The following is a 15,278-nucleotide window of genomic DNA, read 5'->3' as shown; positions in this document are numbered from 1 at the left end:
CACGAACCACTCTGTATGGTGAGCTTATCTTTTTTTTTTTTTTACTTTTGCATGTCTTGATTCACACACCTAATGGCCCTCAAAGGCCGGAGCTCACCATGTAGTACTTCCTGATCATTTACACAAGTGTAATTTTGTGTTGGAATCATAGAGTGTATAAAACAGGTTGTAATATGCAAATAAGGGCTTAAGGTGAGTCCTGCTTCATCACCTGATCATGAGGTCGTACCCTGTGTTAAAATCTAGTTTTTCTAGACTTTCATCATCCTCAGCCCTGAAATAATTGTCATTTAATAAAACACACGAGGCGTGTTGCTGTGTAATATTCCTGCACAGGAATGAGCTGCGTACTTGTAGTTACCCTGAAAAGCGACGCGCAGGTGAGGTCTTTTATTTTGAACGTGCCTACCGGAAGTTCCGCTATTAGAGCCGGTGTTTTGACCTTGGACGGACGTGCGTGTCGCAGCGAGAGTAACGAGGAATATTCGCCAATCTTGGGAGTATTAAAACCGTGGATATTTTTGGAAATCATGCAGAAATCTTGAAATGAGAGTGTGAGATGGTATCACTTCCGAAAGTGAGGATAACTACCACCACCACTGCCCCATTGATGAATACGGCCAGAGCGGGTCTCAGGAATAGCTGCTGCATTCATAAACACTTTTTTAGGACTCACAACAACCCCTGAGCTTTGTGTCGGGGTCACTAACAACGCCTGTCCTGCTGTGCTCGTCGGCTGACAATGGCTGAAAAGGGTAAAATGAGCATGACTTTAGAGCATCTCGGCGGAGTGGTCAGGCTCAGAGAGGAACACGAGAAGGTAAATGAACCAGCAAACACTAAAGCTAGCAAACCACCACTGTCGGCCACTGGCCACGCGGTGAGGGGTCCCTGGACCACGAGTGGGTCAGCTGAAGCTCCTTTCCCCCACTAAATACACGCGTTTGTGCACCACTTGTACCAGCATATGACACATTAGTGAGTTGTGAGTTTGTTGTTTTGACTGTCCGCTTTCCAGAAGCTTCCTCCTCACTGCTGCTCACACGTTCAAGTCCCTGTTGAGCAAAACGCTGCCTGGAGGAGTGTTTGGCTTCGTCTCTCTGCAGGTTTACACGGATTCACTGGCCTCCAGGCTCTTCTTCTTCTTCTTTTTTTGGAAATGTGTTTTAAACGTATGCATTGACTGTCCACCAGCTAGCTAGCAGTGGGTTTTTTTTTTTTAGCAAGTACACATTTGATGTCAACGCCTCCTCCCCCTCCATCACACACATGTATATCTGCACCAGGAAGTCCCACATTGTTCAAGTTGACATCAACACAATCTGACACTCACTTTCACTTTTTATTTCAAGTCTGACACAGAGAAAGTCCTCACTGTGATCAGATTACCCTTCTTAAAGTGCATCTGTAACACTATCCAGATGATTTAATGTTTAAATGACACCAGTGTTTAGTGAGGGGATGTTTGTGCAGATGTCCTGATAAATGATCAGCAGTGTTTGTCTTCCTCTCCTGCTTCCTGGGTGTTTTGTCTGGTTCCCTGTGTGTGACGACTCTTAAACTTCCACAAAATATTTACAAGTTGCATATTTTCACAGTAGTATTCACAGCACCGGTCGAATGAAAGGACTGGTCACAGCTGTCATAACTCCTTTGACGTTAATAAATCTTCGACACTACACTGTGTGAGCTGCATAGATTTTCAATGTGATTCATGTTGAAATAATTTGTCCTAAAAACAGGTGGTGAAAGACTGTGAAAGTCGGATTCAGCACTGGTAAGCATCAATAAAGTCCCATGTACTATTTCAACAGTTTTATAGTGACAGCAGTCTGTAGTGTTGTTTTTTTCTTGCTTTGGAGCGCATTATCATAAATCTGAATCAGTCTCACAAAGAAGCCAAAATACAATCAACCCAGGTTCAGATATGACTGATTTCTGTCATTATCCACTCTTTTTTTTTTTTTTCCTCACAGCACATTTGTGTTTAGACGCAGTTATTATACCTCCATGTTAGAGCGGGATTATTTATTTTATAATAACCATAAGAGTTTGGCTTCCACAGTTAATCAAGCCTGATTCTGTGTAATATTACCTTGCGTTGAGATTGCCAGCTCCGGTCAAAATCAACAAATTAGACACTCCCTGACCAATCAGAGGCATTTGTTTCGAGTACGCTGTAATCAGACCCTTTATTCCTGATGACAGTGTGACGTGAGCCAGCGTGCACAAAACCAGGACCCTCAAACCAAAGCAGCTGAAGGGAATTCAGCCATCATTTATGTTTATTATTCGCACCTGTGCTTTTCCTGCTGTGACATGTTAAAATGTCCTCTCTGATATGGGGCTGTTTTGACTAATGACGGTGTTAGATGTCCCACCGAAACAGATGCAGCAAAGCTAACAGGAGAGCGGGGGAGATGTCAGTGAAGCACAGAGCATACAGACCCAGACAGGCCTGAGAGAAGCTCCGATCAGGTAGATGAAGTGGTAAACACCCGTGTGAGTGCACCAGGACGGTGGAAGGGCCTCTGTGTTCGTAGTAGTATTGATTACTAACACAGCTGGTAGCAGTGACTTCATGTGAGGAATGAAAGATATGCACATTTGATGCAAGTTACAGTCTTATTAAATGTAATGTGGAAATGAAGGCATCTCCTCGTCTCTCCTGTTGAGTCCAGCCACCTCACGCAGGCCCCAGCCTTAATCTGCACAGAGGAATAATTAGGCAGAAAAAAACAAAAAATCAAATTGTTCTCGCAAGTTTGGGAATATCAGTCTATGCACATGCAGTCTGTCATCACATGTAGACACACGTGGTCAAACCAAGTGGTTGAAATAAATGGAAATGTTTATTTTTCATGTTAAAAACACTCGTAATTGTATATTTATGTCAAGCAACAACTTGAATTTGACAATTTTATTAAAACGCCGTATCACATACAAAACTCATGTAAACGTCTACTGCTGTAGCATGGCAATGTAACGGTAACGGCCATTTACTAAAAACTACTTGAATACATGATAAGTTGTTGTATTAAACTTTCAGTCTCAGGGGTTCATGTTTACAAGGGACACTGAGGGAAATCTATGAGGTGAAGTCAGCATTAAGAGGTTTTTGAAGCACATTGCTTTCATCTGACTAACATCACACATTTACAGACTACATACACTGCTGTTGTGACTCTCATCGGCAGCCTCCAACATTCAAAAAGAGTTGTGAAAGAACTTTTAGAGGAACTGTACATATTTCTGTGGTTCAGACAAGATGGCATCGTAGAATAGCGTTCATTTTGGTCAGATGCTCTGTTGTCAGGATTTTCTCTGAAGTTTTATCACAATGCGGATGAGAAACAGCGGCATGTTGAGGCCACATGGATTACCAGAAGTCTCCCTGCTCCCCTAAGAGGGACAGGAACAGGCACTTCATCCTGACTCCGTAGCTGTCATTTGCTTCCCATTGTTCTTTTTAACATCCCTAAATAAGCCAAACAAAGCAATCTGGATATCGGTGGCTTCAGAGAAAAGCTGTGGCTTCAAATGAGAGAGAAAGAGGAAACATTTATTTGAACAGCTGTTGGCCTAACATTGTTGTAAATCCATGCTTTTGTAGGACGAAGGTGTCAGGTGACTATGAAGCCCTGAGAGAGCGTCTTCAAACTCTTCCAGACCAACTGTCTTATGACATCATGGTGGGTGCTAACCTCATTGATAAATGATAAAACACAATGATAAAAACACGCATACAGTCGAACGACTTGTGCATTGGAGGATGAATTCCTGTTGCAAACGGAAAGTTTACCATCTCCTGGTGAGCTGGGCCGATATGTTTAACTCTGCAAAAGCCAACTTTGAATACGCATTTTTTAAAAACTGTCACTGAAAGTTTTATTTCTCCTTTTGTCCCACTTTCATGTCTTCATTCTGCCACCTGCTTCATTTCAACTGTTTCTCTTTCGTTCTGCCCTTTTTCCATCCCCTGTGCCACGAACAGGTGCCGTTTGGCCCTTTGGCCTTCATGCCAGGGAAGCTGGTGCGCACCAACGAGGTCACTGCGTTGCTCGGCGACAACTGGTTCGCAAAGTGCTCTGCCAAGCAGGCTGAGAAAATTGTCGACCACAGGATGAAATGTGAGTCTCTCTCTGTCCTCCCTCAAAAAGGCGGCTTTGTGCCATTTTAATGTGATCGCCCGACACTGCGCCTGTTCACCCAGCAGAGGGCGTCGCTGCATCAAGTCTAGAAGGAGTCTGAAGGAGTCACCATGTGACAAACTTACTTTTAGCTGAACCATTACTGAGCATAAGATTTTGGGAGAAACTTTTAAGATCCTTGCAGAATTTAGTTTATTTTAGATATAGATTTAGTGAACCACGATGCCCGTTTGAATAGTTGCACTGAAATGTTGGCACGTGCATGGTTTTTGATTTATTTCACATGCGGTAAAAGGGCTGCACAGCACATTTACAGCACTCATTCGCTGTGCCGCCCTCGCGTTCACATCCATGTCATAGGTCACCACTGTCAAGCCTGCCTTCTAAATCGTGTGCAATTCATTCCTTCTCCTCTCCTGTGGTCAAATCAAGACCCGTTAATGCAACATTATTGTCATAGGAGGAAAAAAAAAAAAAAAAAAGAAGCTGTTCATTCTAACGTGGATGGTGCAAAGCCACGCTTCCCCTGCTGCTCTTCCTTGGTCTGAAAATCTCATACGGAGTCAAATGGGCCCAAGTAACGATCTCTGATGTGAACATTATTAGAGTGTTTAGTGAAGCAGAAATGTGCTGCCACAGCCCATCCGCAGCCGTCTGCCCCCCCCCCTGCTGCCCCTCCCCCCCCATCTCCTGACCCTGCCCACCCCGCTATTACAGAGCTAAGTGCTGTAATACAAACATAGCTAGCTGAAATGTGTCAGACAGCGGCTGAGTTGTCAGGCCTTCTGCGTTTGACCTTTCCTCACTTCCAGTTGATGCACTGACTGGAGGGGCTCCCGATCGCCATGGAAACAAGGGCCCTCTGCTGCTATTAGTAAAAGGGCTTAATTGTTGTCAAGATTTAATGATCCGGAGTAGTATTCAGGGCAGAAGATATTTTGAACTGTTTGTGTCATCATTTTTCAATTTTTTTCCCCCCAACTTGTTTTGGATTTTGACTCTTTAGCCGCCGGTTGTCATTGTTTTATTAAATGTCTCATTTAAACCTCCTGCAGCCAGTCTTTGCACACTGGGTTTTTGCCAGTCTGCCTCCAACTCTCTGAATGCACATTTTGATGATAATGTGCCTGTTTTCTGCAGATGTGAAGAGCGAACTAGACGATCTGTCGAAGACGATGAAAAACTTTGAAGCCAGAGTTGGGTTCACGAGTGACTTGGAAGCCATCTCAGCCGTATGTTGCATCACTACCAGTCATCTCACACAGACAAGATGTTGCACAAGACAAATGGGGACAGATGTATTGACTGTGCTTCTTCCTTAGAGTAAAGGGGATTATGCTGACATAAGAGAAGAGACCGGAAACAACGATGCTGCTGTCACCAAAGGTATCTTTGTCAGCTTTATTCTTTCTGCCCTCATTTCGCTCATTCGTGTTTGCTAACGAGAAAGCAAAGAAAGCTTTTAACCCATCGTTTACTACACCTAACGTTGACATTTAGGCTAAAGTAGTCTGAGAATTTCTCTCCCATCTTGTCTGCTTTAACAGCAAAGCAACGAATAGCTCACAAGCCAAATTCTAAGCCCAAGTCGGAGGCCATGTTGGATCTAAAGGAGGAGGAGGAGGATGAGGAGAACAAAGGAGAGGGCCGAGACGGAGGGAGCAGAAAAGGCATCATGACTGAGGAGGAGTTGTGGGCGAGATTGGATGAACTGGAGAAGCTGGAGGAGCTACAAGATGAGCAGGACAGGTGCACGTTTTTTTCTTGGTAGCTTTAATAGTTTCACACTTTCTAAACTCAGGGAGAAATGAAAATAAAACGTTTTCCTTTTAGACTATCCGATAACGCGGACATGAACGGCGAGGACACGTCATCCCTCTCCTCGGAAGAGGAGAAGGAGGGAGATACTGCAGCTCTGGAAAATGGGCCGAGTCTGAAGCCCAGCTGGACCTCCGCGTCTCGCAGCAAAGCGCCAGCCAGCATAGACCGGAAGGAGGAAGACGACGACGAGGAAGAGGAGGGCAGCTGTTTGCCCACCATCTTTTTCTCTCACACGGTCGAGCCCAAGAAGGTCAGATTGATGAGTACCTTTTAAACCTTATACAGATTTGTTTACAATTCCATATCTTCTCCTCTTTTAGGTTCAATTAAATTCTGTTTTGTTGACTTTCCCCTTAACCTGTTTGCTCCAGGTGAGGATAAACACAGGAAAAAACACCACTTTGAAGTTCAGCGAGAGGAAAGAGCAGAAGGAACACTCGAAGAGGAAAAAGAAAAACGGACACAATAACGGACACTCCCATCACGAACTTCACAAAATCACCACACCAGCCGACCTCTACAGGTAAAAACAGCACAGTAGGCCTCTTCAAAGCTCCTGCGGACAACATGTAGACGTATCTCAGTTTTCCTTTCCTCTAATTGGTGACGCTGTGTTGGTGTTCTTTGCCAGATTGTTTGTGGATGTGAAGAACGGGGAGCCCATCCCCAGGAAGTCCATCCTAAAGTCACGCAGCCGAGAGAACAGCGTGTGCAGCGACACCAGCGAGAGCAGCACGGCAGACTTCGAAGAGCGCCGGATGATTGGACGCAGCTTCAGCCACGACGAGGCGACGCACAGCGACACCAGTGATGGCATCACGGAGGAGGACAGTCCCACAGCGGTCCCACTGCACCCCGCCAGCCGATTTGAGGTCAGTTTTTCTTTTTCTTTTTGTCTTTGTCTGAACAGATCTCAGCCAAGTTTCTTTGCACGCTGTCATCTTTTAATCTCAGTTCAAGTGTGAAAGAGTCGGCAATATAGCTTTATTATGAGTTTATGAAAATTACACCTTTGAGCCTCAGATCCCTTAATGAAAACATAACAAAACTCCCACAGAAGCGTCTCTCAGTCGAAATGAGAGCTGCGTTGGGTCCAACAATCATTTAAACGCAATATGAAAAAGAAAACGCAGCATGAAAACATTATAAAGCCTTTTGTGACACCAAACCTTCACAGTAACTTCAGGGTCAGTAAGCAGAAAGCAGTCGGTTATGGAGTACCACATTTATACTGGCTTCTTTCCTGTTATTTCTCTCAATTCACTTCAATGGGCTTTAATGCATGTGTGTGTGTGTGTGTGTGTGTGTGTGTGTGTGTGTGTGTGTGTGTGTGTGTGTGTGTGTGTGTGTGTGTCTCCAGGTCGTTCACCATCCCTCAGGTTGTGGCCTGTTGATACATACAGAGCAGCAAGATCTGCCCTCTGTTCTTAGAGTATTTTTAATCTGGAGAGCTCATTAGCCTCTTTAAAATCTCTTTAAAAAGTAGAATTTGTCAAAGGAAATGTTCCTTATTTCACTGACTGTTTTACACTGAAGAAAGAAATGCATCTCCGTGTCAACCCCCCTCCCCTCTCCCCCTCTCCCTCCAGGCCTTTTCAGGTACGGTGGTAGAAAAAGACCCGATGCCTTCAGCTGTCCCCCATCTGACCATCACTCCACCAGCGCTGCCAACCATACTGGAGAGGAAACAGGAGGAGGTGGCGCCCGACGTCGCCCCGCCTCAGCAAGCCCCGAAAAGGGTGTCGAAGTTCAAAGCTGCCAGGTTGCAGCAGAAGTGACTGTTAACGAGCAGACATCATTTGTCACAATAACTTCTTGTTTTTTTTGTTTTTTTTTTTAAGAAAAATAATATTCTTTTCTACAGCTGACGAACTGGACAAACCATCATCTTTCTCTTCCAACCGCACAGTGTTTCTGTCATTGAGTTACGACTGTTCAGTGAGAAAAAGCACAGCAGCAATTTACAGTTTATGCGTCAGCCTTGTGTGTAACACTGCTTTTTAACAAGCACTGATAAATGCAGTCTCTTTTGCTTATCCACTCCAACAGTATAAACCGCTTGCTGTCTGTCTGTCATATGTTTACCTGTCTTCTGCTTTACATTTGATCCATGCTACTGCCAGTTTAAGACTCTAAGCTTCACCACTTAGCCTGAGATGCCTTGTTTTGTTTCTTTTTCCAAGCATTGATCATTAAACAGAATCAGGTGCCCGCTAGCTCCCATTTTACCCTCCCTTGACCTGCCTAATGAATGTATGTGTTCCTTTGTGACAAGCTTTACGTAAAGACAGAAAAAGAATATTGATGGAAACTAAAAGAAAATTAAATGATTTTGGCTACAAGTCTTGAAAGAAAATATCTTGTTCTGGATTGATCTCATTTCATTTTTGTTCTGCGGACATTGTTCAGCTGATTTTACTCTAAATCTCTACTCTACTCTAAAGATTTGCTGTAATAACACATAGTAATGGTGTGTAATAGTAACACATTGTTGCTCCTGATGCCTAGTGTAAATTGTTTTGGTCTTTAAACAGCTATTACCAGACACTGGCTGAGCTAATATGGTCCTTTATGAATTATTGTTACTCCTTGTGTATTTCCCATCGTGCATTAAAATTTGAAGAGCTAAGTAAATCGCCATCTCTGCACCATAGTGGAGCCAAAGCAAGCAATAACACTTCATCAAAGCTGTAAAGCAAAGTGAGCACAAAATGCCTTTTCCAGTTAGCAAAAGTACAGTCAGCCTTAATGAGAGAGCAGGAATTTCCATCCAGTCGCTTTGCTGACAGCAAATCAAGTTTTAGCATGGGGCCCAAAAGCAAAATTTAACTGCTGAGGTCCAGAAGAAAGTCGGATTTAGAGGCTGAAGTCTGCAGCTCATGGTTGGAGTCAGTGAGTTATGGGTATAAAGCAGCCACGCTGCTGTAGATGAGCGTGATGGGAAATGCTGTGACATCACGGACTGAGATGAAACACTTAAAACTGAGCTCATAGATGGCGTAGATCTGGTTTAATATATTTTGAAAATGGGTCAGGTGTTCAGTGCAGTGGCGGAAGAAGTATTCCAATACTTCATTTAGGTAGAAGTACCAGGGCAACAATATAGAAATGATCCAGAACAAGTAAAAGTCTTTTCAAACTCCTTCAGTACAGACAAAATCTACTTCAAGATTAAGTATGAAAACTAAAAGAACATGACTAGCTGATATATTATCACATTATCATAATGTTAACACATATGCAACAATGTGTGAGAAGCATTTTACTGTCGTAGCTGGTTGAGGTGAACCACTTTTAAACACAGCTTTGGTAGTTCAGTTCACAGGTTTCCAGCCGAGGGTCAGACCCCTCCGAGGGGTCACGAGATGATGAATGTGATAGGAAAGAAGGAAAAAAAACCAGAGCTCTGCCACATAGATTTGTCTTTCTAAAACCTTTCTCTGATCTTTGCTTTTTCTTAAAAGTTGGATAGTTTCACCTCCTTGGACATCAAACAGTTGAGAGAAACCATGTGAGAAGTTTAAAGAGGAAATGCCTGTTTGGTGGAGCTGCTAACAACTCACAGACGTATGAAACGTGAAAAGGGCCTCAATAGGCACTGCTTTTCAGAAAGGGGTCACAAGCCAAAAAGGTCGGAAACCACTCGCTTAATCTTTAACAACGTGCTCTATTTTACAAGCTTATCATACAGTATGTACTTTTCATGCAGAAAATCTTAATCTGAAAATCATACTATAGCTGTCAAATAAATGCAGTAAAGTAGATGTATAGTAGATGTATAGATGCATAGCAGAAAGAGAAATACTCCAAGAAAGTACAAGTACCTCAAAATCAGACTAAAGTACAGTACTTAATTACTTAGTGGTTTATCGCCATCGTCGGTACGATCCCTTGGATGGTTGTATTTAAATCTGACCAGTTGTGAAACCGCAATTTCATATAGATAAAGATTTTTGTTAGGGTCTGAGTGTTTAGAAATGGCTTCTTCTGTAGTAGCGAACCTGAAAAGACTATCACTGTGGACTGAGCTGTATTGTTTGGTGTAGTTTTGATTTTTAGTGGGGCAACTCATACAAGCCCCTGTACTTCATCTACCCCGCAAGCAGCTTTAATTAAAGCTGCGGCTTGTGAGTTGAAAGGCTATCACTCCCCTTTTAGTTAAATGGTGGGAGTGCAGGTCTGTGATAAGAAGCTTTTAAACAGGTCCTGAGGTGACTCTGCCCCCTCCCCCCCTCCCCTTCATCAGGATTATTTCTCCAATATGAAAATCCAGGTAGCATGAGACAGATTAGGCAATGCTTAACATGCTAGCGTTGTGTTGGTGAGACACGGATCAATGGACTTATGTAGGTTAAGCTGTGAAGGTATACGTATGCTGGAACATAGTAGCACTACATTACAAAGAAATCTAGCATACAAACTATGTAATGGGCTGGAACACGCACGAGATCTACATTTCAGGGATTAAGAGGGATTTTAAGAGTTGTGTGATGAAGGATTCAAGCAGGTATTGTTTTCCAGACAGGTGCTCGGGCCTGGAAGAGTTGCACTTAGCTCCAAATGTCAGAGGAATGGATTAAACGGCAGCCAGTATATCTGCTTCACTGCTATTTGAATATACGATATTAAAGATCCAGCCACAAAGTGTCTCGTACCTACATCATTTACACTCCTATAAGGAGAACTGTTTTTTTTTTGTTCCACTAATGAACCTGAGGTGCAAATTCACAGGAGAGGAACAAATGTTCAGGTGATCCGCGCTGATGTCACAGCTCTGCAGCTTCGTGACACTCTGATCCTCACGCTGCTGTTTCCATCCTCATACTCCTCAAAATGTAACTCAAACTTCACCTCAAACCAATTAAAAACACCACTTTTATTCTTGTTTTATGCTTTAGTGTCTTATGTTTAGTGTGTCTTTGGAAAAATTGAATTTCATTAATCACCAAAAATCAATAAATGTTTGGACAACAACTACATCCAATAATCATGATTAGAGCTGAAATGATGACAGAAAATTCATCTGCAATTTTTTTTTGATGATTAAGTAACTGTTTGAAATAATTTTTCAAGCAAACAGTCTGGTTTACTTTATAAAACTTAACATTTATCTGCTTTACATTATGGTAAATTAAATGTCTTTGGGTTTGGGACTTTTGGTCATCTTGGCCTTGACCTTGTGATAATCTTCCCTTTCACCTTTTCTGCCCAAACAATTGGTTGATTAACTGAGAAAATTGTGAAAAACGACCATTAATTCCATCTTAAATCAATATAATCCTGCCTCACATATTTCCAATACAAGAAAAACACAGAAGAAAGCCTAAAATAAGTATCTACCTCATTATTCATGTCAACCACAGCCAATCTACACCACAACAGAAAAACCAATAAACCTGTTGCTGTGTTGGTGGCCTCTATGTCTATTTTATTTTTTTTCTCCATTTCTGGATCTCTGATTGTGTCTGATGATCTCTCAGAGAGGAATGCGTTTGGAGATGCGCTCACTTATTTAAGTAAGAAAACTATTGCTTGGAGCAAAATCAACAGTGAAGGTCAGGAAGATGGTAGAAATGTGATAGATGTTACAAGCATCCAATTAAGCCTCCTTAATGGGGCCGTTTACGGACTAAAGCGCTGTATCACTGAGGTTTGCTCATCCTGTCTTCCTTTATATAGCACTTTTGTACATAGAGTAAGAATCAGTAGGGCCGAAGACAACACACGGGATCAGCCTGTGGAAAAAAACCCCTGCATTATTCTTCTGTCTATAAAGAGAGCAAGTTAAAGGATCATAGGATCATGTTATACACACACAGGAGAATCCTTCATGCTTTCACAGAAGTTTCCACGGAATGTTAAAGTGGGCTTCTACTCTTGCAGGTAATCCACCTTACCAAATTTGACATGCATAATACCACTTAATACTTTCAAATGCAGGCACTCAGTTGATGAGATCTGCGTCCTCGAAGACGGCAGTGCACATTTTACGCACGGTGCCAGTCTGTTACACTTACACACCAGCGGCCAGATGAGGGAGACATACGGCTTCGGGACATGTCGAAGTATACCGAGTAATTTTTACAAGATTTCATTACCTCTTTCTTCAACTGGAAATACTACAGAGCAAAGCGCACTGCTGCTTTCGTCTGCTGAGAGCGATTAATAGGGTGGCTTTTTTTTTTTTTGTTTTTTTTTTGTTTTGTGTTTGAGGTAAAGAGAGGAAGCGGCAGTTCAAGTGGGGGGAAATCTGGGTCCGACTGTGCGCTGGGCGTTTATGATAAAGCGTGTGAAGCATACAGTCCGTCAGTCAGTCATCCACTCACCCAGTTCAACATCACTCTCCGCTGAACTCCAGCTGTCACCTCGTGTCCTCCTCCGCGCCTCCAGGAGCCGGCCAGGTAAGAAGAAATCACTGCTGAAAATGTGCTCCGGGCATTTGTGAAAAGTGAGTAAGTTTCTGACGAGTCGGATTCTGATAGACGTGCGTTTCCATGAGCTGCCACTATTTCTGGCGTGTGTGTGTGTGTGTTTTTTGTGTGTGTGCGTGTAAGTGTGAGGGGGGCAGAGTTGGGGGGTTGAAAAAGTAAGTAATGGCGAGTGATGAAAGGTGGACTGAGGGATTCAATTCGATGCGTTTGTGTAAAATTGAGATCTTTCAGAAGAATGTAGAGGGGACAGCAAATGCGTGCGTTTCCTGGGTGTTAATTGTGCATATGTTGCGTAAATCAGACCATGAACATGTTCCATGAAATGCTTTCCATACGACCTTCCACCAAATTCTATCATATTGAGCCTTAACGTGTGTTTGTCTCATCCTGCAATTAAAAAATGGAAAGTAACAGACACACCAGACCCCATACAGAAAATGGGCTAATGAACTTGTGGCTGAGAATACTGATGCAAGGTGTCTGCACTCTATAATAATGTACAGTTTGCCTATTAAAAGCAAGACTAGCCTGAATTTATTAGACTATACAGGGGGTTTTAAAGTTGCACCTTTCACCCAGCGGCGCTGTCTTTAAGTGGCCGTGCTGTAAATATACATATATATATTTTTTTTACTCTTACCTGTACAGAGTGGCACAGCTACTTTCAAAGCCACCCTCACCCTCTGCCCCCCCCTTCTCCTTCCTCCTGTTTCCAAATGCTCTCCTTTGAAGCGATGATGCCCCATCTGTCATATGTGAGCAAAGAGAGACCATGCTCTGCTCTTCTCAATTACTGAATTCTCCTCATGCCAGCTCCGGTGGGACAGGAGGAGGAGCAGGTGGGTGGCAGTCAGTGCGATCAATCAACATGAAATATTCAGCTTTGAATATACACATCATTTACTACCGCTGCTGCTGTCCTTGTTAGAAACACCCCAAAAAGAGTTGGGGCGTTTGTCTGAGGCGTTTTCTAACTGGGACCATGTGTATGCTGTGACACAGTTCTTGATGAAAAATTGGGCCTTTGTGCATGTTCAGGTGACACCATCTTTTAAGAAAAAAAAAACAAAACCTGTAAAACTATAGCTGGAATATCGAGAGGGATGTTTGAAATGATTGCCATCATAACGGAGAGGAAATTAGAGAGAGGGAGGGTGAGTGGATGAAACTGTATTAAATGTAGCGCCACAGCCATTTTCTCATTATGCTGCAGTAAATTCATACAGCTTACATGACAAAGCTCTGCTTGGCAACTTTCTCCCCTGATAGGAGCACTTGTTTGAACACGAGGCACATGATTTGAATATCTGTAATCCATGCTGAAATCAACAGGCCAGATGAACTTTTTGGCACCCTCTTACCACCACATTGAGTAGGATTTTCTCCCCCCTCAAAAAATGCCTAAGCTAACCTAGACTTAGGCTTAACACCACATGAAGGGGGAAAAAAAATTGAGGCAAAAGTTATTTGATTTGTCTCTCTGATGCGGACCGCCGAAATCCTGGAACTTTGAAAATCCTATCAGAGAAAAATCTGGACTTGTTCAGTCATTCAAACTCTTCAGGAAACTTTTAATCTCCTAAGTGTCTGCCTTGTGATAATAATATCTCTGTGATGTTGCCTCGTGAAATATGCCCGAGTACCATGGCCCTAAGTATTTGAGCTATGAGGCAATACAGTGAAAAGCATAGCCCCCTCATATGAGAACACAACAGTGAATAATTAATAACCTTGCTCCCAATTCCAGGAAAACAATAGCATATTGTAGGAACACTGCACTAATTTAACTAGAGGAGGGGGGAAAAAAAAATCAGTCGACAACTTCGACAAAATCTGGAATGCATCGCCATTGTTATAAAGCATGTTTGCACGAGTTTTGGTCTAGTTATTGTAGCCGCTGTAGCTGTGCACACTTTTCATGCAGCTGCGTCGTATGCGTATGTGCTGTAGCGTTGCCTGCCGCATGATATTGTAGTGTAATGTTGTTTGCCTTTGAGATTAATCAGAACCCATTAAATACCCCTCTCTCACCTGCTGGCAGTATGTGAGGTGGAAGTGCACGTGCAGGAAGCTATTTTCCACAGGCCTCCTCTCTTGGCTGTCAGCTCCCATTAAGGGGGAAGGGTGTCATATCTGTAACACAGCTGAGTGCAGATGGCAGAGTGGAGGGGATGGCTCACCGATTTAAACAATGATTAATGAACAGAGATGGAAAACAAATTACATTGGACTATTGGAGGCAGGGAATTGTTTTTATGAAAATGTTAATTGTGTCTGCCAGGCTGATACCAGGAGTGGGGGAAGGGTGGAGTGAGGGCAAGGCAGCGAGGCAACCAAGGGGCTACTGAAAGGACGTCTACTACTCCCCAAGCTCAGATTATTGGCGTGTCTCAGCATGCGATGTTTAGTACCGTACCTTGGCTTTAAGACCTCTAATGTGCCATAACTTTCAAGGTTTGCCTTTTTATGATGAACCCCATGAAGAATTGTCGCCCACCACTGCACCAATTAGCGTTATCTCTAATAATAAGTGGTTGTAAGTGACGAGAGAAGGCGCCCTGTTCTAGTTGTAATTATTGCAGGCGGGTGCAGCTGCACTACTTAGGGAGATGATGATAATTATTTTTCTTTTTTTTTTTCATTGCGGGTTGATTATTTAAGAGCATCATACACTCATCAGAGTAATCAGGAGAGAGTGATTAGTGAAAATCCACGAGGCTAACAGCTGCCACATTAAACACTTGCCTCTGTTGCCAACACACAGAGTCAGAGCCCTTCCACAGGACAGAGACGAACGAAAGCACTTCACCTTCAACTCCAGGACCACATGTGTTTGTTAGAAAGTCAAGGCTCGGGGCACACAGAGAATTAGAGT

At 43.0% G+C, this 15,278-nt stretch overlaps 1 protein-coding gene across 1 annotated transcript; it reads left to right on the top strand.

Annotated features, from left to right (window-relative positions):
- Positions 1 to 447: 447 nt before the first annotated feature.
- uri1 (URI1 prefoldin like chaperone) lies at positions 448 to 7,802 on the top strand. Its single transcript, XM_070831492.1, has 11 exons — positions 448 to 820; positions 1,743 to 1,777; positions 3,614 to 3,692; positions 3,995 to 4,130; positions 5,292 to 5,383; positions 5,474 to 5,537; positions 5,699 to 5,900; positions 5,985 to 6,222; positions 6,344 to 6,495; positions 6,604 to 6,844; positions 7,562 to 7,802. The coding sequence occupies exons 1-11, from the start codon at positions 743 to 745 to the stop codon at positions 7,748 to 7,750; spliced, it is 1,506 nt and encodes a 501-aa protein (XP_070687593.1). The 5' UTR covers positions 448 to 742; the 3' UTR covers positions 7,751 to 7,802.
- The last annotated feature ends 7,476 nt before the right edge of the window (positions 7,803 to 15,278 follow it).

The sequence above is a fragment of the Pempheris klunzingeri genome, chromosome 5 (genome assembly GCF_042242105.1).
Source record: "Pempheris klunzingeri isolate RE-2024b chromosome 5, fPemKlu1.hap1, whole genome shotgun sequence".
Taxonomy (NCBI): Eukaryota; Metazoa; Chordata; class Actinopteri; order Acropomatiformes; family Pempheridae; genus Pempheris; species Pempheris klunzingeri.
This window is presented reverse-complemented; position numbering and strand designations above follow the sequence as displayed.